Here is a 24011-nt window from a genome sequence, read left to right on the forward strand (position 1 = left end):
GAGCATACATGCAAGCTACGCCACTGTACACTGTACTTCTGTGGGTTAAGGTCTATGCCCCAGATTTTTTCCCATTCTGCAAGTTTGTAGAGATCTTCTTGTAGTATATTAAGATCAGCAGGAGATGTTATCGTTCTGTATACTATACAATCGTCTGCAAATAGTCGTGTGTTGGATGTTATCTTGTCAGGTAAGTCGTTGATGAATAGTAGGAATAGTAACGGTGCAAGTATAGTCCCTTGGGGGACTCCGCTGACCACACGAACTTTCTCTGAAGATTCTCCCTCAACGATGACTTGTTGGGTACGTTTAGCTAGGCACGATTGAATCCACTTGCACATGTGTTTTTCCTGTAACTCCATATAAATGGAGGGTAGTAATGCCCTTTAACGTCAGGCGTCAAACAGTCATTTTCGGCTACCATTAGCGTCAAATTGGTTAAAATTTTACCGTGATTCGTCAAAATATCCTTATCGTAATTCGTTTAAGGTCTCAAATAATTATCATAACCGTTATTTTTTTAAAAAGATTAACGTGATTCGTCAAAATCAGTCGATATTTTTATCGTCTTAAAGAAAGTGTACATTTTATCGTTATATACTCCAAAAAGTACCGTTCTAACGTCATTTGGGAAGAATTTTTACCGTTAATAACTTATTCATCATTAATTATCAGGTACACCTCTAGGGAGTAACAAGCAGAATTCTGTGAGTAGGCTAAATATATCTATCTGAACTGCAGGAGGCACCAAGGGACGTTGCTATATGGCATGGTGGGTGCATAAAATGTGTATCGAGACATTAATGATATGGCAAGATATTGTAAGAAGTTGCAAATAACTGACCAGTACGTACTACATGTCATCCCCGTGCCTGGTACACATGGTACAGAGGAGTCAGTACTATTTCAAGTGACACAACTGCAAGAGGCACCAAGGGACAATGCTAATTGACATGCCAAAGCGCACATATTGCCTGACGAAAAAGATAAAATATTACCAGGAAATATATTGAAAACATGATATTTGATATTTAACATGACATGGAAATCATGAAAATCAGATATTCAACAAACAACCTAAATAACTCTTTTCAGACATAAACGGCCAAAAACAATACATGCATTATGAAAACACTAGTATTGAACCTCATATAGAAACTATAGTACAGCTAGATCCCTTGAAAAAGGCAAATATATTAAACTAATAACATAAGGTGCTAATGTAGGTCTAAATTGCAAATGATAGAATTTGTTCATACTTTGCCAAAACGTAGTATGGATCTACATTGATTCTACATTCATTTGATATAATTATGTTCACTGAAAAATATGATAAAAATGATAGGTCACCGCGCATTTCTCAAGCTACAGGTTGTGACAAAATGAAACATTTTGTATTGATATGTAACAGGAGGGTCGGGTGGCTATGCGTCACCGTTCCCTCTTGTCGATTAATGGTTCGTTCTGCTGTGACTGAGCTCTGGCAAATGAGACCAAATACAGATGTTCAGATACTTTATTAAATATATTCCACATAATTTACATGTGAACAGTGAAATCAAAACATAAATTTGGATGAGTAAAAGCAAATATTCAATGGTCGGATTAAGTGGTAAATCCATGTTGTAAATGATGTTAAGCGGATTAATGATAAATCCAGGTGGTCGATTTGAGACCCAGTACAACATATTTCTTTAACAAGTCTATACTTTTCACAGGTCCATTTAAGAAGGTATAATTCCTCTATGAGAATGGCAAAATCTTCTCTTAAATATCCAGTAAGTTGGATGAAACGTCTACCAAATCATTACCATATAATTTATCTAAATATACACTTTGTTATTCCTTTCTCTGACAGTGAAATAGTTCATTTTGCGTCATTCCGTGTTTAGCAAAGGGAGATTATAACACAGCTGCGCAACTCCGTTACATTCCTCCCTTCTTAAAACTTGAAATACAGCGAAGCTTTATTTCTAGTTAAACTTTCAAAACAATCTCACATTGTCTATCATCACATCGCCGTATACACATTTATTAGCGTCTGTAGCGTGATGAACTTCTTTCACTTGTATGTAGGAGACGTTTGATCCCCATGACAAGTAAGCTGTGCATACGTAAATGTTTAGCAAGTACACTTGCTGAAAGTAGAAAGCAAACATAAGAAGACTATTCTTTGAAGTCAATTCAAACATAACATATACATAATGTTCATACTGCTAAATTGTTGTACAGTGTTTGAAAATATTCACACAGCTAACCTAGGTACCGGTACTATTTTTCCCAAGTCCTATTAACGGTATAACTAATTAACTCCGTAAACACTTCACCAAAATGAAAGACATATTATAAACATATACACCAGAAAATAGACACACCAATGTGTCATTCATAGATATACAATCCATTAGTCACCTTGACTTATGAATGTAAATCTCACCAGTAGCAGCTATACTAGATACCCCTACTCACATTTTCGGAAGTACTAGTCTAACCTAACTACTCTGGTCCTAAAATAATTCTCAACCCTTGTGAGAAAAACACATCCAGTGCAAAGTTATATGTCGCTACTATATGCTATATACTTAAAAATAAATACATGTATTGAGAATGCAAGTGTAAAACTATCCATGTGGTTGCTTAATCTACAAGTTTCTACAAAATGTAATGTATGCAATCATTGAACTCTCAAATAACATTCTCCTCTGTCTCTAATCCTAACAGTTGCATATACTGCATATCATCTCTATATATTTAATTTATCTTGTACAACATTTTCTACAAATGTATCTATTCATTTCCTTTTTTTTTTTTTTTTTTTTTTTTTTTATCATAAGTTTTTCCATTTATCAATAGTGTAATATGTGAACATCAAGTTTTATACATAAAATCAACAACATATATATATATATACAACATGTACAAACCCGTACGAAATTATAAGGCGTATTACGCCTGGAAATAAGGCGTAAACCAGGCGTAAGTGGTAGTTACGTGTCTAGATCCAAGCGTAAGGGAGCAGGAAACGTAAATTTGTAGTCCTTACGGGCGTAGAAAAAAGCAGTTAACCTGGCGTAAATTGAAATAAGCAAGGCGTAAGTTTTCTTACGGACGTAAATTGAAATAGGCAAGACGTAAATTTTCTTACGGGCGTAAAACTGTTGGTATGGCGTAAATAGAAATACCCATAATGCTTTGTTTAAAGGATCATGGGATTTTTTTTTCAAAATTTGGCTCTTTGGTTTTAGTGTGTAAAGGTTGGACACATGGCAGCTTCATATATTCAGGGATAATTTGCTTGTTTTGTGCTTTTTGGAAGAATCTGAAATTGGAAATACTGAATCTAATAAATAAATGAAAATTGTGAAATAAAAGGAAAGTAGTTATGCATGGTAAATAATGATAATGTGAGTATAACTAAGTTATTTAAAAGTATTATGTTCTATCAGAATTTTTGAAATCCCAAAACCTTTATCCTTGGATAAATAACATTAAAATCTTTTACTTAAAGTTAAATTGCAGTATTATCATTTATAAATTAGTTCAAAAGACAATAATTTTCAAAAACAACTTAAGTTAAAATGCTATTTCAAGAAAAAATAGTTGTTATAATTCTGATTTAAACTTAAACTTATTTGAGCCATTGTCTGCATAAAATGTATTTATTTCTATATTAGCTTCTTCAATGGTTAATATTTCAAGTTTTTTGTCAAACAATAAGAAATAAAAGCAACAGTACAGAAGTTTGTATCAATACACAAAAGTACACAGCTTAGGGTTAATACACTGAACTAAAATAAGTGTAGTATTATGTAAGGATATTACGCCTGGTTTATTTATTGACCAGGCGTACTCATTTGCATATTACGCCTATTTTTTTGTGAACCAGGCGTACTCATTTAAATATTACGCCTAATTTTACGCCTGGTTTACGCCTTAGTTACGCCTAATTTACGCCTGGTTTACGCCTGGTTGACGCCTGGACATGCATTCAGTAAACACTGCAATGCCGCCAGGATAAAGTATGATTTTTACGCCTGGTTTACGTGTCATATACGGGCGTCACAGTTCGTACAGGATGGTATCATAAAATTCATATACTGAATTTATTAAAAATACAGTATCATATCTTGATCTCACTACCAAGTTTCAACTCAAGTCAGATAACACATTGGCCACCATAAATGTAACAGGAGGGTCGGGTGGCTATGCGTCACCGTTCCCTCTTGTCGATTAATGGTTCGTTCTGCTGTGACTGAGCTCTGGCAAATGAGACCAAATACAGATGTTCAGATACTTTATTAAATATATTCCACATAATTTACATGTGAACAGTGAAATCAAAACATAAATTTGGATGAGTAAAAGCAAATATTCAATGGTCGGATTAAGTGGTAAATCCATGTTGTAAATGATGTTAAGCGGATTAATGATAAATCCAGGTGGTCGATTTGAGACCCAGTACAACATATTTCTTTAACAAGTCTATACTTTTCACAGGTCCATTTAAGAAGGTATAATTCCTCTATGAGAATGGCAAAATCTTCTCTTAAATATCCAGTAAGTTGGATGAAACGTCTACCAAATCATTACCATATAATTTATCTAAATATACACTTTGTTATTCCTTTCTCTGACAGTGAAATAGTTCATTTTGCGTCATTCCGTGTTTAGCAAAGGGAGATTATAACACAGCTGCGCAACTCCGTTACAGATATATAATCTTATCTCAGAGAAAAAAACATGTGATTAGAAGTTCAACAAAATGATAGAATAATCAATTGAAAAATAAAACAGGAGAAGACAGCTTTTTAAAAATAATAATTTTATCAAAATAGGCCGAGAATACATGGGCCGAGTTCATAATATTGTCATATCGTCAGACTCCAAGATGTGTTTGAAATAAGCGACCAACTGTAAACAATTTACGTTCACAATTGATTCAGACAATAACAAATTCTGAATGAACTTTGTCAACCTTTGTCATCTGCATTTTGTTTTACGAAATATTAGGTATTAAATTATTTAGCAGGTTTAACCATAAGTTCAGAGACATTTTTGGGGAAGACGGCTTCAAGCCGTCAATCCCCAATGGGGTTGACCAGAGTGACATACACCTTATAGCTATTCCCGGCTGACCCGTCCGCTTGAACTTTTGACGTCAACAACAATCACTTTTCCATTGTGGCGTCAGACATTTTGTTTTATGACGTCAAAATTTTACGGGAACCTGTGTGATTTCCAGCAATGGCGGACAAATAGCGATAAGGTGTATTCCCTCACATCATTCATTTTGTTTTTATAGTGTGGAAAACCCCCCAACAAATCTTACTGAGATTGATGAGAAGGGAAGACACAGATGAATAGATTGACTGTAAACACTTTTTTACACATTTCCCTTCTGTTTCTCTTGAAATTATCGTATATTGAGCTCTCCTTTACACTATTTACGTTTCTTTTACAATGCGGAAAAATCAGTATGACGAGATATTCTAAATATATCCAACCTACATTATATTTTATAGTGACGTCATTGTTGGAATGCCACACTACGTTGAAGCAGGGATATCCTTCACTGGTTATTTAAATCATTGAATGATTACTTGTGATTCTTCCAGCGGGAGTCAAAATCAAAATCTCCCGCTTTTAAGACCCTCTTCCGTCCCTCCCGTTAAAATTTGAAATCTTCCGCTTTTTGAGAATGTCAACCTCGAAAAATCTTCAGTAGAAATTTTTGTTTACAAAATTAATACTCATTACTGACGGGAAAAGTCAGAGAAACTCAAAATTCATATCGGAAAAGTCCGAGAAAAACGGAAGTTTCCTTTAACTGTTTTGATGTCAAAAGGTAAATAGCCTCGAGTTATCTATGAAGGTGTTGAGGATTAGACTGTATAAACAGCAATAAAAGAGTATTGGCAATTACCTGGTGATCAACTAGCAAGTTTAGGACACATGTCTGGATGATTAAAAGTGAAATACTGACAATGGATTAATTAAAGTTGTATTAACAACGACTTTTTATGCCCCACCTACGATAGTAGAGGGGCATTATGTTTTCTGGTCTGTGCGTCCGTTCGTTTGTCCGTTCGTTCGTCCGTCCGTTCGTTCGTTCGTCCGTCCTGCTTCAGGTTAAAGTTTTTGGTCGAGGTAGTTTTTTATGAAGTTGAAGTCCAATCGACTTCAAACTTGGTACACATGTTCCCTATGATATGATCTTTCTAATTTTAATGCCAAATTAAAGATTTTACCCCAATTTCACAGTCCACTGAACATAGAAAATGATAGTGCGAGTGGGGCATTCGTGTACTGAGGACACATTCTTGTTTGTGTACTGTTAAAAACATTGAACAGTTATATTACTTAACCTCAAGACAAATGTCTTAATGATCTCAAATATGATATGTATGCCTACTACACTTGTTGCAAAGCTGACTATGGTGACCCTAATGACTTGACCAAACATATGGATACAGCAAACCCACCAGAAAGCTCACAACTCTATCAAGTCAACACCACTGTTCAGTTAGTGGTACAAAAATTGACAATGTAGCTTAAGCAGAGATACTTTTTACCAACTATATATGATGGCTTATAATCACTCTATCTTGAACTTTATATAATAAATAAATATTTAAAAAACCCTTATCTTCTATTTCTATCAAGTAAAAATGGCTATGGAGAATATAGCATCATTAACAAAAAAGGAAAATATGCAGTTTAAACACCAAAAAAACATTGTGTACGTCGACAAAAATGTTGATAAAAAATCTCCAGTTATGAGGCACAAACTCCAGCTGAAAATTCTAAATCTCCAGTTAAGACTTTACAACTCTGTCCAATGTCTGTCATGACATGACATGTACAGACATTCTCAAAGATTGTGCACTAATTAAAAAATCTTATTTGTTTAATTTAAACATAATTATGTTTGCTGTAGATAATTCAAACATCAATATGCAATACTTTAGGTCATCAACTTTCAAAGTAAACAAAGTCCGAGGGCTACATGAGATTGGGGAGAGAAACAATTTTTTTCATTTTTTTCTGCAAAACTTTGTTTTGAGAATCTTTCTCCAAATCAGGAGCACCTCAATTTATGAGTAATTATCCACTAAATTAAACACTTAAAATGTAACATTCTTTATATGAAAACTTCTTTATATGAAACCCCCCCCCCCTCTCCAAAAAAAATGAAATAGAAACAAGGGCTGTCTTTCCCCTCAGAGCTATTCAGCTCTTTGATTGGTATTTTGCCTGATCTCATTAATATTTTTAAATACTTTTATCATGATTAATAATGCATGAACTTGATCATGTTGATTCTTAAGGTGGTACCTAACACTACAGGGAGATAACTCTGTAAAGTCAGCTAAACGTTTTAATTACGTTATGTTGTAAAGGGAATGTTAAGCTTCTCAATGATCAAAATTGGTGTTTGTCAAACTGCTATATAACCAGTGTAATTTTTCTGACAAAACGGTTGGTTCAAAATTTTTGAAATTTATATATTTTTGTAAGAGGGTCAAAGTAAATAAATTGTACAAATTTTATGAAAATTAAACGAGCCAAATTAATTCTTGTGAAAGTGTTGGGTACCACCTTAAGACTAAACTAAAGACAAAATTTTTCAGGAAGACAAGTTCATAAAGATATACCTCTATACAACATGCAACATGTACAATGTCAAATATGACTATGGTGTATGCCCCTTTATAAGTGGAAAAAATGCTGAAATTTTAGTTTCCATTCTCTAACTTAAGTTAGCTAGCCCCAACTAAATGTCATGACACTTTAAACACAATGTTTATAAGCACAAAACACAGATCAAGTTTGAAGTTTGGTGGCATCACTGTAACTTTTCTAGAGTTATTCCCCTTCATCTGTTTATATATTAAATGGAAAAATTGCTGAATTTAAGCTTCAGTTCTCTTAAAATAATTTGCCTCAACTACATGTAAATGATATGAAACTTATACACAATGCTTATTATCACAATCTGGGAAACATCACTTTTACCATTCTACAGTTTTGTCCCTTTACAACTTTATACAATGTATGAAATTCAAGAAGGGCATAATTAGTTCATTGATCTGTGTTTTATGGACACATTCCCCATTTAATGCCTTTTATCTTCAAAAGATGTCTAAGCATGGTACATGTAAGTACGAATCTTCACTCTTCAGTGAGATAAACTCAATATTGTTAGTAGCTTAAAAATGTATAAAAATAATAAAAAAACAATTCATAAAACAATTCAATTATCTTAATGTATTTAAATTATCTGGTGTTTATTTTTTTAACCAACAGATTTTCTTAATTTCTATTAACAATGTTTGTAATATTGTTATTGAATGACAAAAAAGAATTACAAATAAATCAACTTACATGTACATTTAGCCGAAACCATCAGTCGACTCCCTATTGGAGTTCTTGCTCTTTGACTAATGTTAACCTGTTTCAAGTTAAAATATCTGCCCTTGCCCAAAACTACAATATTTTGTTTACGGTGGCAGTCCAAATTTAAACATGTTGATTGTTTTTTGCTTTTCATATCCATTATTTATATTGTAGTATGCAGTATGGGCTCAGTTATATGGATACCAACAGTCCTGGGACTATTTACATCTTATTTATACATTCTGTCAACAAATGTTCCTGAACTAAAGGGTGTAAAAGATGAAAATGCCAGGTTAGTTTATGTTAGTTCTGAATTGAAGGGCGAAAAATATGTAAAGAAAAGGAAAGATATGTTTGTTCTGAACTGAAAGGAGAACATAACAAAAAGTCTGGTTTGGTATGCTTGACCAACTAAAAAAACATAAAAGAGGGACGAAAGATACCAGATGGACATGTGAGTCAAACTCATAAATCGAAAAATAAACTGACAACGCCATGGCTAAAAATGAAAAAGACAAACAGACAAACAATAGTACACATGCCACAACATAGAAAACTAAAGAATATGTTTGGTTTATACAGGTTTATGCAGGATTCCTTTAAGTCAGGTTTCACTGTATAATGATTCCACCATTTTCCATTATGTCGATCATGGCTTTGCGGGGCATGAGGGGAAGGCAATGCAGCTAACCTGGGATCTGTACAAGGACTAATGGAAAACACAGGAATTTAATAGCACCTTAATAGTAACTAAACTAAATTGCAATGTATATATAATTGATTTTTTCCAGATTAAATTTTCCGTCCAATTTAGAAGAGTTGACATCGTTAGCATCCACACTTCAGCTGTATAAAACAGAACATTTACTCTATGTTCTCCTGTTGTTCTGTAGTGCCTACATATATAAACAAACATTTGCTATCCCTGGCTCTGTGTTCCTGGTAAGTATATATGTAAAATTGAGAATGGAAATGGGGAATGTGTCTAAGCGACAACAGCCTGACCATAGAGAAGACAACAGCCGAAGGCCACCAATGGGTCTTCAATGTAGCAAGAAACTCCCGCACCCAGAGGCGTCCTTCAGCTGGCTCCTCAACAAATATGTATACTAGTTCAGTGATAATGGACGTTATACTAAACTCCAAATTATAAACAAGAAACTAAAATAAAAAATATACAAGATTAACAAAGGCCAGAGGCTCCTGACTTGGGACAGGCGTGGTGAGGTTAAACATGTACATGATGTATATACAGTGGCAATGAAAACTGCAAAATTTAATTGTCTTGAGTATAGAAATATTGTACCACACTAAATGCTGTAGTAGAACTTTATCCTATGCAATGTTTAAATTTTTAATTGGCAATTAAATTTATTGAATATTTGTTCAAAATGTGAAATTTAAACATTGTTTACCATGTTTACACAGACACTTGTTTCAATCCATGGGAAGGTTGACTATCCATGTATTTATACACCATGTGTGGTTGTTTAACTTAAATCTTTCATCATGTTGGTTAATGTCTGTGCTACCTATTCTTCACAATAAGTTATACCATTAAGTATATATCTTTAATCTACTGATATTCTCCATAATTAGATGTTCTAGTTTGAAAACCTTATGATGAGTTAGCTCGTGAATGCCTTATTTCCTACAAAACTGAAATCAGAGTTTGCCAAACAAACTATGCATGCCATGCTATGTAGGACAGACAGAGCAATTCAATAAACTACATTAAAAAAAAGTATTAAAAGACACATCTTTAAAAACAAAAAACACCACAACTACCTCTTAATTTATTGATTGCAGAATTTCCCCTAGAATAACTTTTTTGTGTATCAACACTGTTACCTGAAATATTCGATCTGAAATTTTTCCTTTTGTTACAGAATTTATTAGGGGGAGCATTATTTGGTGTATGGACGTCCTTTCCTCTGGTGTGTGTTCTGTCAGCCACTGGAGCCTCATGTTGCTTTCTTTTGTCAAAATATTTTGGCAAGCAGCACATTGAAAGATTCTTTCCAGATAAAGTTCATTTTCTACAAGGAAAGGTTTGTATACATGATAGTTGTCTTTTGTCAACTATAATTAGTTTAAACATATTTATTTATAGTGGATTGGGAAACAAGTTTTGTAACTTATATTAATCCCTTTCCACTTGGCGGGTGCGAGTGCTGCCTTGTAGCGGCATTAGCCTACTCTTTTTCGAAATCTACAAGAGTGTCTTTAACGTGCAAGAGATATGGCTCTCTCTTAACACGGGTCAGCCATTTATCGTCCCCTTCTGACAGACTATCATCGTTTAAGTAAAAATAATACACAATATATCATTGCAACTGTCTGTGGTATGATTGCAAATGAGACAACTATCCAGCAGAGTTCAAATGTATGTTATTATTGTATTGTTCTCTGTTACCAGTCTTCTGTCACATTATGTATATATTATGTATTGCCATAGCATGTTATATATGCTTTTGCAAATAAAAATTCATTCAATTCATTCAAAATGAAGTTGGTGTAAGCAATTATAGGCAAATAATTATGGTCTTCAACCAGGAGAAAAACCCATCCAATATAATCTGCTTTAAAAGTCACGCTATGAAAAATGTGAAACAATTCAAACAAAAAAACTAACTACCTAAACTATGACAAAAAACAAATTAAAAAAAAAGAAAAATATGACAGAGACGAAACAATTACAACCACTGAACTACCTCCCCAAGTCTATTTAAATATTTTTTATTTCTTTTATCCATATTTACTGAATAATTAATGATTAATAAAATTGATATTCTTTTATAGTTTTACTGTTTTCATTTTGTTGGTTTATACAAAAGCTTATAAAGAGCTTATGTTATTGTTTTGTGACATGCCGACTTTAAATAAAATAAAAAGTAGTAAATTTATTCATCTGTGATTTTATAAATAAAATGCAAACTGAAATATATGTATAATAACAAAGAGAAGCCTATGAAATGGTTCTAAAATGAATGTCCACAAAAAACATTTTTATAGGTGAAGGGATACAGAGGTGAGGGGGAGGACAGGGGTAAGGGATACAGGGAGAAAGGGGGTAGGAGAAAGGAGAGGAAGGCTGGGAGAAAGGAGAAAAAGTTGGAGAAAGGAGAAAAAATAAAGTATCTCTCCTTTTAAAAAATGATCTAATATTTCAAGAAAAAATATCTCAAAAGGAGATGTTTTATTCTAATGGGAGCAAGGAGAACAGGGGTAGGAGAAAGGAGAAGAGGGGTGGGAGAAGGGAGAAGGGTACCCCCTGTCCCCCCCCCTCAGAGGTTGTCAAATTAACACCTATAAACTAATTATAATGTTTTTTCCATTTTTATTTCAATTTATTTTGTTATAAATTTTTGTTCTAGGTAGAAGAAAACAAAGACAGTTTATTGTTTTTCTTGTTATTTTTACGATTTTTTCCAATGACACCGAATTGGTTTCTAAATATGGCATCACCTATAGTGAACGTACCAATTCATCTGTTCTTCCTGTCAGTACTAATAGGTTAGTATGTAAAAAGATCAAAATACATTTCTATTTATTAACTTAAGAGTATGGGGCACTACAGTGGAATCATTCTCTGAAGTCAATTGGTATTTTACTGAACTATGTCATTTGTCTAACTAATTAGATTAATTCTAATGCATCAGACTTGTATGATCTTGCCAATGAAACAACACCAAATAATATGGAAGCCAGCAACTACAAGTAGCAAAATTCAACAAACTATAAAAGACCCCAAAACGATTTAAGGTAGCACAATACAAAGATTTTATAACTCCAACTCCCAAGTTTTAAAATGCTGTAACTTTCTTAATAATGCTTGAAAATTTATAAAAGTGGTAGTTTTGGATAGCTAACAGATTACTCTTTCAAATAAATGCAATGTTAGTATTATGCAACAATTATGTAACCAATTATAATGTTAACTGTGTCTAAAATATTTTTCACCAAAATTTCCACTTTTAAATGAAATTAGCTTCTGCATAGGTATCCCTAGAGGGTTGATTTTATTATATGTTGTTCCTTTGGCCATTTTCTACAAAAGGGTTTCTCATATTTCGGATAGAATGTATAGAACAAATTTTACACCTAATTGAACATTTAATATCTTCTTTTATGTGGTTAGGATGTTTACACTAATTAGAGATTTATGAGCGAATGGAACACTATAGAGACAATTTGAGACACCCTTTTGAAGCCCATGATGTGTTGATTAAGATTCCGTTAAAATTTTCTGTATAGTTTAAGAGATGATAGAGCTAAATTCATTCAAGTGAACTTACCCAGATTTTGCCACTTATTACATAACAATTGATTACATAATGATTGCATAATAAAAATATTGCATTCATTTAAAAGATTAATCTTGTATCTATCTATATATACCTCTTTTATTATTTTCTATGCATTCATAAGAAAGTTACAGCATTTCATAGGTAAGTGACTGGAATTAAAAAAAATCTTTGTATTGTGCTACCTTAAAAGAGAAAATCAAATAACTGAGCCAAAAATCTAATAACAACTAATAAAATATATATATATATGTGTATATTATCTTAAACCGCTTTTTATGCCTGATCTGTTAGCATATTGGAAGGGGACATTAAGGGGTACCTGTGTTAGCCAGAACATACATTTGTACACAATTCCTGCAATTCAATTTACTTTCAAAATTTTAGTTTGCCTCAACCAAATATCATGAAACTTAAACTTATAACCACCAAACAAAGATCAAGTTTGAATTTTGATGGCTTCATTTTCACCAAGCTTGAGTTATGTTCCTTTATATATGAAAAAAATGCAGAATCAGTAATAAATTGACTTTTGCATATTTACAAGCTGTGACATTTTCTTTAATCTAAATACTGGAAGAAACTCTGATGGATCTTTTACTTTTCTTTGTAGGTTTGATGCCATTTAACTTTATATGTGTACAAACTGGTGGGATGTTATCCGAGATCAAATCTACAGATGATATTTTTACCTCAGGGACATTAATAAAATTAGGTGCTATAGCAGTTGTGGCGTTAGTTCCAGGGATGATAGTGAAAAAAATGAAGGACAGAAAATCCAAATCTAAATAATAAATTGAAATTTTATAGTATTGCCTTGACAGAGTCAAAAAGTGAGACATAGGTATGCTGTTTCTGGTTTTTGTGACAGCAGCGTCAATAATTGTATCAGTTTGTGAAAAGGTCTAGTTTATGGTGAACCACGTGTGGTAGTTCAATGATATTTGGTATGCAGGTGTATTAACATTGGCACATCTCATTTCCATGGAGATTGTTAAGCACTGTACCTTCAGTCATGGTTGATTGACTTTGAATATTTGCATTACTTACATGTTAAGGTGTATAGCATTTTTGATTTCAACATTTGCATTATCAAAATTACAAAAGGCAAGACATATCTCTGTGTTAACAGTTTATTTTTATTTTTATTGTTATTTAAGGAATGACTGTAATATTTTTTCTGTCTATGAAGAAATAACATAAAATATTTGATGCACACTGAATAACGTGCATAGCGGGTTATTTAACAGTGTGCACCACATTTTTTATGTTATTTCGAATAGACATTAGCTGATAACAAAATAACGTCAGCCAATCAGAAGACGCGTTACATCCAAAATTAAATTATTTGATCATGCATTTCATTATTTGTTTAAAGCTTTTATTAATGATCCAATGGACTTAGGGCTATTCTAAATAACTGAGTAGTTATTTTCTTAACATAAATATAAACATTGGTTGTGTCTCATTCTCCATGGATCTCTGACAGGAAAATAAACCCTGAAGAAATGGATATTATTTTAGAATTTCAACAGCGGCACTTCTAGGGTAAAGCATTACAAATTTATAAATTACTCTGAAACATTTTGTGTAATGAATATGTACAAAGAAAATGAGTTGATATAGTAACCAATAATGATGATTGACAAGTAAGAGATAAAATTCTTCAGGTATCAATATAAAGGGTAAATTCAGAAATGTTTTGTGCATTTCATACTGTAAATTCAGAAATTGTTGTGATGTTTTTATTATTGCAAAAAGATATGACAGGGTTGTAATTGCAATAATTTAAACTCACATTTTGAAATTTTTTGTATGGATTTAAGGTCTAAATCAATTTAGATATGATTTCTCTATATTTTTCTATAAATGAACTTTATCTTATACTTAATAGAAAAATAACATTAAAAAATGTGGTCACCGTTCATTTACTCTCACAATCTGTCTTCGAAAGAAGCATACATTTATGAAAAAGTACTTTTTTTTCTGTTGAACTGATAGGAGAAAAAGGGGTAATATCGAAATAAAAAAAGAACTAAATTACAGAAATCGCTAAAATGTTAACATAGTTTAGTTTAAGTACAGCTTATTTGAAAATAATAATAAAAAATATAGGTCACCGATGACGTAAAGAAGACATTTCAATTTTAATTTTTAAAAATGGCATTTTTGCACCAATGGGAGATAATTTGGAGCTTTTTCAATGATGCATATATTTTAAAAGTCATTTGGGGCCAAAACCAAATGATTTATTTGACTGATTTTTGTTCCATATGATAAAGTAACAACTAATAAAGTAATAAATAATTTGTAATGAAAATAAAATGTTGAATTTTTATAACCTCGAGCCTCCTAAACACATTTTATCAATATCGCAAAAATTTAACCACATTTTAGTCAAAAATGACAAAATCACATTATAATGAATGGACATAATAATTTCTGAATTTACAGTATCATCATAATTTTTTATCAATTGGAATGAATAATAGATTATTTATTGTGTATTCAGGAATAGCTGCATTTAATTATTTGGATCGAACATTGATTCAAGTTTTCATTTTGCCAAACTTATTGTTGAGTTCTTTGCAATACGAAAACTTGGAAATTTTTGAAATCATAATGTTGTCTTTTTTAATTCAGTTTTTTGTTGATTGTAATTTTAATTATTGACAACCTACGATCAATATTTTCGTTAATGTGCAATATGTAAGATTGAGTTATTTATTGTTTGTCTGTTTATTTTTTATTTTTTATTTTTTTAATGTTATTGATCTAATTCAGGCTTTGTTTTCTCTTATTTTTGAGTGTAAATTCACATTGCGATAAGACGTGTCACGGTACTTGTCTATCCCGAATTCATGTATTTGGTTTTGATGTTATATATATATGTTATATTTGTTATTCTCGTGGGATTTTGTCTATATGTGTTACATTTTAGTGTTATGTCGTTGTTCTCCTCTTATATTTAATGCGTTTCCCTCGGTTTTAGTTTGTTATCCCGATTTTGTTTTTTGTCCATGGATTTATGAGTTTTGAACAGCGGTATACTACTGTTGCCTTTAATTAATAACTTCAAGAAAAAATTAAAATAACAAAAATAACAAAAATACTAAACGCTGTTGAATATATATTTAAAACAGAAAGTCCCCCTATTAAATGAATGAAAAAATGAACTGAAGAATTACTGGGTATTTAGTTTCAAATCCACCAATTTATTGAGTATGAGATATATTTTGTACTTATTTTTTGAATTGAATAGAACATAATTTATTTGATTTCTTCAACTATAATTATTTTTGTGCTGCTATCATTATGACTAGATTGGTCAAACTGAACAGTTTAGAACTTTGGTTATATATTTATATTAAAAGTAGGGGTCATAACCAACTTTTTTGCAAGCTATAATTTTGGGAAAAATTATCAGATTTTAAGATTATCAATTTTAACCCTATTCTGTGTGCATAGAAAGAAAACTGAATGATCTTATTTTAAAATAAAATATAAGAAGATAGTTCTTGTAACATGATTCCAGATTATAAAAAGATAAATATATGTCAGAGATCTTGTTTTCTAGCTTAAAAAAAGGTTCCCCTGCTATGGCTTAAATGGAAGAAATTAGAATTGACCAAAAAACTTGGATAAAAACGTTATTAGATAACACAGTCGCATACTTTTTTTCATGCCGATGAAAAGCCTTACACATGGATTGCAATCATTCCTCTCCCAAAATTGTCTTAATCCATATAACAGATTTAATTTCTGCTATTTTACATTTAATGAAAATATATCTAACACTCAGATCAGTTTCCACTCAGGTTTAAAAGACATTTTAAAAGTTTTGACAACAACGACATTTTGAAAGTTTTGACAACACTCAGTCAGTTATGATTATTGCATGTACACTTGTTTGTAAAAAAAAACATATCATACTGTAATACATCACATATTTTATAATGCTACCCGGTATGTACAAGTACTATAAATTATTTGTTAGGTTGTTATCTGTTTCAAAAATGTTTATTTCCTTTTAATTAAAATGTACCATGACTTAATGTCATTATAATATGGTGCTTCACTCAAATGATTCGCCATCTACATTCAGTTACCTGCAACTTCTCCAGGTTTCATTGACAGTTTCACTTATTCCTAATTATAGAATTGAAAATGGAAATGGGGAATATGTCAAAGAGAAAATAATCCGATCAAAGAGCAGATAACAGTTGAAGGCATGTGAACTGGTTCTGATAAAATGGACATCATACTAACCGCCAAAACATACAAATGAACTAAATTAAAAAAAAACAAACAAGACTAATAAAGACCAGAGCCTCCTGACTTGGAATTGTGCCAAAATGTGGCGGGGTTGTGTTTTGTGGGATCTTAACCTTCCCCCTATACCTCTAGTCAATGTAAAATAAACAAACGCACAGTATACACACAGTAAAACTCAGTTTAAAAGAAGTCCCAGTCGTATGTCAGAAAAGGTAAGAAAAGAAACCAAGTATCAATAGAAGTTATTCATCTTCTCCTTTCTATTTTGTATCTAAGAATTTTGCGGTTTCCATTAACATTAGATTCAAGGCTAGACAGGTCGTAATACTAAATCCTTGAAAAAAGCCATGGTTGCCTATATCAGACTTTTGTCTAAATAATTTTAAATTTGCTTCTGTAATTTTTGTCAAACCTGCAACTTTTGTTGCAGAAAGCTCGACATAGTGATCCGACGGCGGTGTTAGCTAACTTCTTAAAAGCTTTATATTTTACAAGTTGGAAGACCTGGATGCTTCATACTTTGTATATAGATGCCTCATGTTACGAAGTTTCTGTCAGTCACATGTCCAATGTTCTTGACCCCATTTTCATGGTTCAGTGACCACTTGAAAAAAAAAGTTCAGATTTTTTGTGATGTTGAATTCTCTCTTATAAGTAATAGCCTAGGATAACTAAATTTGATATGTGTGTACCTTGCAAGGTCCTCATGTCTGTCAGACAGTTTTCACTTGACCACGACCTCATTTCATGGATCAGTGAACAAGGTTAAGTTTTGGTGGTCAAGTCCATATCTCATACTATAAGCAATAGGGCTAGTATATTCAGTGTATGGAAGGACTGTAAGGTGTGCATGTCCAACTGGCAGGTGTCATCTGACCTTGACCTCATTTTCATGGTTCAGTGGTTATAGTTAAATTTTTGTGTTTTGGTCTGTTTTTCTCATACTATATGCAATAGGTCTGCTGTATTTGTTGTATGGAATGATTGTAAGGTGTACATGTCTAGCGGGCAGATGTCATGTGACATTGACCTCATTTTCATGGTTTAGTGGTAAAGTTAAGTTTTTGAGTTTTGGTCTTTTTATCTAATACTATATGCCATAGGTCAACTATATTTGGTGTATGGAAATATTTTATGATCTTTATATCAGTCGCTCAGGTTTTATTTGACCTTGACCTCATTTTCATGGTTCATTGCAGAGTGTTCAGTTTTTGTGTTTTGGTCTATTTTCTTAAACTATAAGTAATAGGTCAACTATATATGTTGTATAGAAGCATTGTTAGCTGTACATGTCTGCTTGGCATGGTTCATCTGACCTTGACCTCATTTTTAAAGTTCATGTGTTTGTTTAGTTATCTTGGTTAATGTTAAGTTTCTGTGACAGTTGTAATAAAGCTTTATAGTTAGGACTATCAACATATCAATGATTAGTATAGAAGGTGAGACATTTCAGCGTGTGCACTCTTGTTAAAACTTGGTAAGAAGATTTTTTTTATCATTTGTGTATTAACAGGAGTGTTTATTTAAATGTTTTCAGCTTGTTGAAAATAAGTGCATTTGATTTATAAAAAAAACAAAAAAATAATATATTGCACAATTTTTTTTTATTTCCAAAGTGCCATTTTAGTTTGATAACTAACAAACAGCATTATACACAGCGGTGATTACATCCCCAACAGTAGTCTGTGCTGAAAAAGACAACACCGAAGTATAAAAAGTAAAATCACAAAAATACTGAACTCGGAGGAAAATCAATTCGGAAAGTCCATAATCATATGGCAAAATCAACTAACAAAATGCCTCAAAAACGAATGGGCAAGAACTGTCATATTCCTGACTTGGTACAGGCATTTTCAAATGTAGAAAATGGTGGATTGAACCTGGTTTTAAAGCTAGCTAAACTTCTCACTTGTATGACAGTCGTATCATATTCCATTATATTGTCACCAATGCTTGAACAAAACAAAAAGACACAATAGTTAAAAATGTCAAAAATAGGGGTACAGCAGTCAACATTGTGTTATCATATTAATCACTATTAAAACAACAAATGTAACGGAAAAGCATATACTGTAAATTCAGAAATTTATTCAATGTTTTTATTATTGCAAAAAAATGTGACAGGGTTATAATCGCAATAATTTAAAATCACATTTTGAAATGTTTTATACAATTGAAATAGGATTTTACTCAATATCGTATAAAATTTAACTCGCATCTTACTAAAAAAATGACAAAATCCCAATAATAAATGCACACAATCATTTCTGTATATACACACAGTAATTATTTTCTACCAACTCGGGCGCGGATCCAGAGGGGGGGGGGGGGGTTCCGGGGGTTGGACCCCCCCCTTTTTTTTTGACGATCAATGCATTTGAATGGGAACATATAGTTGGAACACCCCCCCCCCCCCCTTTGTCCTGGGTTAGGAACCCCCCCCCCCCCCCTTTTTAAAATTGCTGGATCCGCCCCTGCAACTCCACTTTGTATATAAAGTTATCATTTGATAAAATATAATGTAGATATTTGTAATAACAAATTAAAGCATTTTGTATTTTCTGTCTTACTTGCTGAAAAATGTTTTTTTTCTGTAAAATTGTAAAGATTTGTAAGGTTATTGTTACGATCATTGTAGATTTAGATTAGTAAGACAACTTAGACAACTAGTTCAAGATTGCTCTGATATCTGTGTACCTTTTTGGACCACAGTACCTTGGGGAATTTCTCCATATTTTGTAAATGTTTTATTTAAAGTAAATAATCTTTCATATCATAATTCATTTTCACTATTTTATTACCTTTAAATTATACCTATCATCTAATGGTAAAAAAAAATGTCTAAAATTGTGTAAGCCATCGCTGAACATGTAGTCAATGTCAATACATACATCCAGATTACTTGCCTCATGTGTGCTGGGTCATGAGTTCAATCCCAGCTAGGGTTGGCATTGACATAATTGAGTTAGAGTAAAGACGGGTCGGCTCTGAGTCAGATTAATCCGACCAGTAAATGTGGCTTTTCTGTCTGATATCTGTTTAATTGTGAACTAGAACATTAAAAGTATGTAAACATATACAAACCAGCATGTTTTGCCACTTGGGCACTCAACTCCGAGACAAGGACTCGCAAAACACCTATGCTTCATACTATCAACACAGTCACTACACTCTAGTGATACACAGATGTCTACAAGTGAGGAATATTAGCATTAAAATTGATATCAGAAAATAAAGAAATACACAAATGCAAAAGGAAGAAAGAAAAATAAACACAAAAAAGGTGTTAATCCAGTGTCAATATTCCTTATTAAATTTCAATTAAATAGAATTTGATATTTGATAGATCATTTAACGTCATTGCAGAACCGTCATGACTATCCATTAACGGTATCATGACCTCGGCCTGTAGGCTTCGATCAAGTATAAGAGTAATGGGAAGATATTTAATTATTGTGATAACAATGACAACACTTTAAATAATAATGGTAGTAGTGTGAGAACGTTTCTGAGGGGTATATAATAAGTTCATGACGCTTTGACTAGAATGATAAAACGTTAATCATAACTAGACTTTCACTAGTGTTTTTTTTTTGCTTTGTTTGTTCAGATAGGACAATTGTTTGTTCTCACATCATTTTTTTTTATTTGATGCGACTGTTGTACAAGTGATGTTCAGCGCTATAAAACCAGGTTCAATCCACCATTTTTTACACATTTAAAAATGCCTGTACCAAGTCAGGAATATGACAGTTCTTGTCCATTCGTTTTTGATGTGTTTTGCCATGTGATTATGGACCTTCCGATTGGATTTTCCTCTGAGTTCAGTAATTTTGTGATTTTACTTTTCACCCCTCCATACTGTTGAGATACGCATCAAATACTGTGTTGCTAATTGACATTACCAAGATGTTGTGATCTCGTAATCAACACCTCGAAAGTACGTGACTATGATTAATTCCGGGTATGATTGTCTTCAGTTGTTGTTTTCATTTTCTGCTTTTCCTTTTTTTTTGTTAGACCTTTTGAATATCCGTGTGAATTGTTTAACACTTTGTAATGTCAGACGTTTTGCTGCCGACTATACCATATGAGTTTTGCTCAATGTTAAAGGCCGTACAATGGGATACGCACCTATACAATATGAGTTTTGCTCAATGTTAAAGGCCGTATAATGGGATACGCTCCTATACAATATGAGTTTTGCTCAATGTTAAAGGCCGTATAATGGGATACGCACCTATACAGTATGAGTTTTGCTCAATGTTAAAGGCCGTACAATGGGATACGCACCTATACAATATGAGTTTTGCTCAATGTTAAAGGCCGTATAATGGGATACGCACCTATACAATATGAGTTTTGCTCAATGTTAAAGGCCGTATAATGGGATACGCACCTATATAATATGAGTTTTGCTCAATGTTAAAGACCGTACAATGGGATACGCACGATTACCTGAACCCACTTTATTTGAACCCCGTTAGATGAAGATTGATTTCTCATTGACAATCATATTACATCTTATTTTATAGTTTCATAATAATTAAGTACATGAATCTGTACATATCATTTGACTTCTGAAAAGTCTAAACTATATATATTGACATACCTGCTTGGAGTACCAGCAGAAATACAGCAGTAATCATAAACCTCCACATTATTGTTGTAACGACGTCTCTACTCTTTCTGATACACGGTCAGAATTATATTGGTGAAAATTTTGTGATTTTACTTTTCACCCCTCCATACTGTTGAGATACGCATCAAATACTGTGTTGCTAATTGACATTACCAAGATGTTGTGATCTCGTAATCAACACCTCGAAAGTACGTGACTATGATTAATTCCGGGTATGATTGTCTTCAGTTGTTGTTTTCATTTTCTGCTTTTCCTTTTTTTTTGTTAGACCTTTTGAATATCCGTGTGAATTGTTTAACACTTTGTAATGTCAGACGTTTTGCTGCCGACTATACCATATGAGTTTTGCTCAATGTTAAAGGCCGTACAATGGGATACGCACCTATACAATATGAGTTTTGCTCAATGTTAAAGGCCGTATAATGGGATACGCTCCTATACAATATGAGTTTTGCTCAATGTTAAAGGCCGTATAATGGGATACGCACCTATACAGTATGAGTTTTGCTCAATGTTAAAGGCCGTACAATGGGATACGCACCTATACAATATGAGTTTTGCTCAATGTTAAAGGCCGTATAATGGGATACGCACCTATACAATATGAGTTTTGCTCAATGTTAAAGGCCGTATAATGGGATACGCACCTATATAATATGAGTTTTGCTCAATGTTAAAGACCGTACAATGGGATACGCACGATTACCTGAACCCACTTTATTTGAACCCCGTTAGATGAAGATTGATTTCTCATTGACAATCATATTACATCTTATTTTATAGTTTCATAATAATTAAGTACATGAATCTGTACATATCATTTGACTTCTGAAAAGTCTAAACTATATATATTGACATACCTGCTTGGAGTACCAGCAGAAATACAGCAGTAATCATAAACCTCCACATTATTGTTGTAACGACGTCTCTACTCTTTCTGATACACGGTCAGAATTATATTGGTGAAATGTTAAATATAAATAGTATGATATACAATGTAGGAATACTGACTCGGGGCTTAAATGTGCTATAGATTAAAGTATAATTATGTATTTAATGTTAAACATGTTTCAGAGTCTGGAGGGACAGGTGGTCTTTATTTCACCATATTAATTTTTAATGTCATTTTTATTTGTATTAATTTCTTTTTTTTTACATATTATTCTCTATCCTGTACCTTTATCTTTTAATTTGTATTGTCTTTCTTTTAATTTAAACATCCCGTTATTCTCTATTTTTGCTTACTATTCTCTATTCTGTAAAAGAGGGTCGAAAGATACCAGAGGGACATTCAAATTCACAGATAGGTAATAAACTGACAACGCCATGGCCAAAAAATAAAAAGACAAACAGAAAAACAACAGCACACAAGACACAACATAGAAAACTAAAGACTAAGCAACACGAACCCCACCAAAAACTGGGAGTGATCTAATGTGCTCCGGAAGGGTTAGCAGATCATGTGCCACATATGGAACCCGCCGTAAACCTCATCCAGAACCTCAAGGTTTTAAAGTTGTCATTGTACAAGTATAGTTAAAATAAACACGAGGACAGCTTGTTCAATAAATTATTCGCTAGAGCCTTCTGGTAAAACAATATAATTATACTATACTTGTAATGTTCATAACAATTTTTTTCATATAGTTTATATTTTCATAACAAATTTTCAATACATTTATATTTTCATAACAACTTTTTCATATAGTTTATATTTTCATTATATTTTTCTTAGAATTGAAATTATTGGATTGAATAGTACATACTTATTAGGTAATGAAGTTAATTGAAAAAACGAAATAAGAATGTGTGTTTTTTTTTTTAAAGAAAAGAATCACTGTATCGACAATAAAGTCCGTGAAGATTTTGTAATTGCAAATGAGACACTATCAGTGACCTAGATGACTGACAAAATAGGTAAGGAGCAGACAAAGATTTCTGAACTGATTTCTGTCTGTGCCCTCACAAAATTGTTTAACCCACCACATTCATAATGCAAATTTTTTCAATGATATTCGCTGCTGGTTTTATAGCTAGCTTCACCTCTAACTTGTTTGACATTGTCATTTTGGGGCCTTTTATAACTAACTGGTATGGGCTTTGCTCATTGTTGAAAGCCATACGGTGACCCATAATTGTTAATTACTGTGTCATTTTGGTCTCTTGTGGAGAGCTGTCTCATTGTCAATCGTACCACATCTTCTTTGTTTTATATCACTTACTTTTATTTGCGTCACTTTTACATGTGGCGATTACTGGAATTGGTGAGATAGTTTAACATGTGGTGACGATTATTTGAAATGGTCAGAAACTTTTACTTTAACATGTTTGACATGTGGCGAATACTGAGCTAAGTCGGGATGTTTTGCTTTGACATGTGGCGAATACTG

The 24011-nt window shown here is 32.6% G+C and overlaps 1 protein-coding gene and 1 long non-coding RNA gene across 3 annotated transcripts; one reads left to right on the top strand and one right to left on the bottom strand.

Moving 5' to 3' along the window:
- Window positions 1–4913: 4913 nt before the first annotated feature.
- Window positions 4914–16759, top strand: LOC139504456 (transmembrane protein 41A-A-like). 2 transcript variants are annotated; one of them, XM_071294551.1, is made up of 7 exons: window positions 4914–5010; window positions 8572–8689; window positions 9189–9339; window positions 10287–10448; window positions 11775–11913; window positions 13318–15493; window positions 15785–16759. In XM_071294551.1, the coding sequence occupies exons 2-6, from the start codon at window positions 8580–8582 to the stop codon at window positions 13494–13496; spliced, it is 741 nt and encodes a 246-aa protein (XP_071150652.1). In that variant the 5' UTR covers window positions 4914–5010; window positions 8572–8579; the 3' UTR covers window positions 13497–15493; window positions 15785–16759. The 2 variants fall into 2 exon arrangements, with proteins under 2 accessions (XP_071150652.1, XP_071150653.1); XM_071294552.1 differs by having other exon boundaries at window positions 13318–15445; window positions 15823–16759.
- A 1822-nt stretch (window positions 16760–18581) lies between these two features.
- LOC139504458 (uncharacterized) lies at window positions 18582–21699 on the bottom strand. The gene is made up of 3 exons (XR_011659234.1): window positions 21592–21699; window positions 20064–20169; window positions 18582–18667 (listed from the first exon to the last, which is right to left on the bottom strand). It is a non-coding gene; the product is annotated as an uncharacterized lncRNA (long non-coding RNA).
- Between the last annotated feature and the right edge of the window lie 2312 nt (window positions 21700–24011).

This window comes from Mytilus edulis, chromosome 14 (assembly GCF_963676685.1).
Source record: "Mytilus edulis chromosome 14, xbMytEdul2.2, whole genome shotgun sequence".
In the NCBI taxonomy this organism is placed as follows: domain Eukaryota; kingdom Metazoa; phylum Mollusca; class Bivalvia; order Mytilida; family Mytilidae; genus Mytilus; species Mytilus edulis.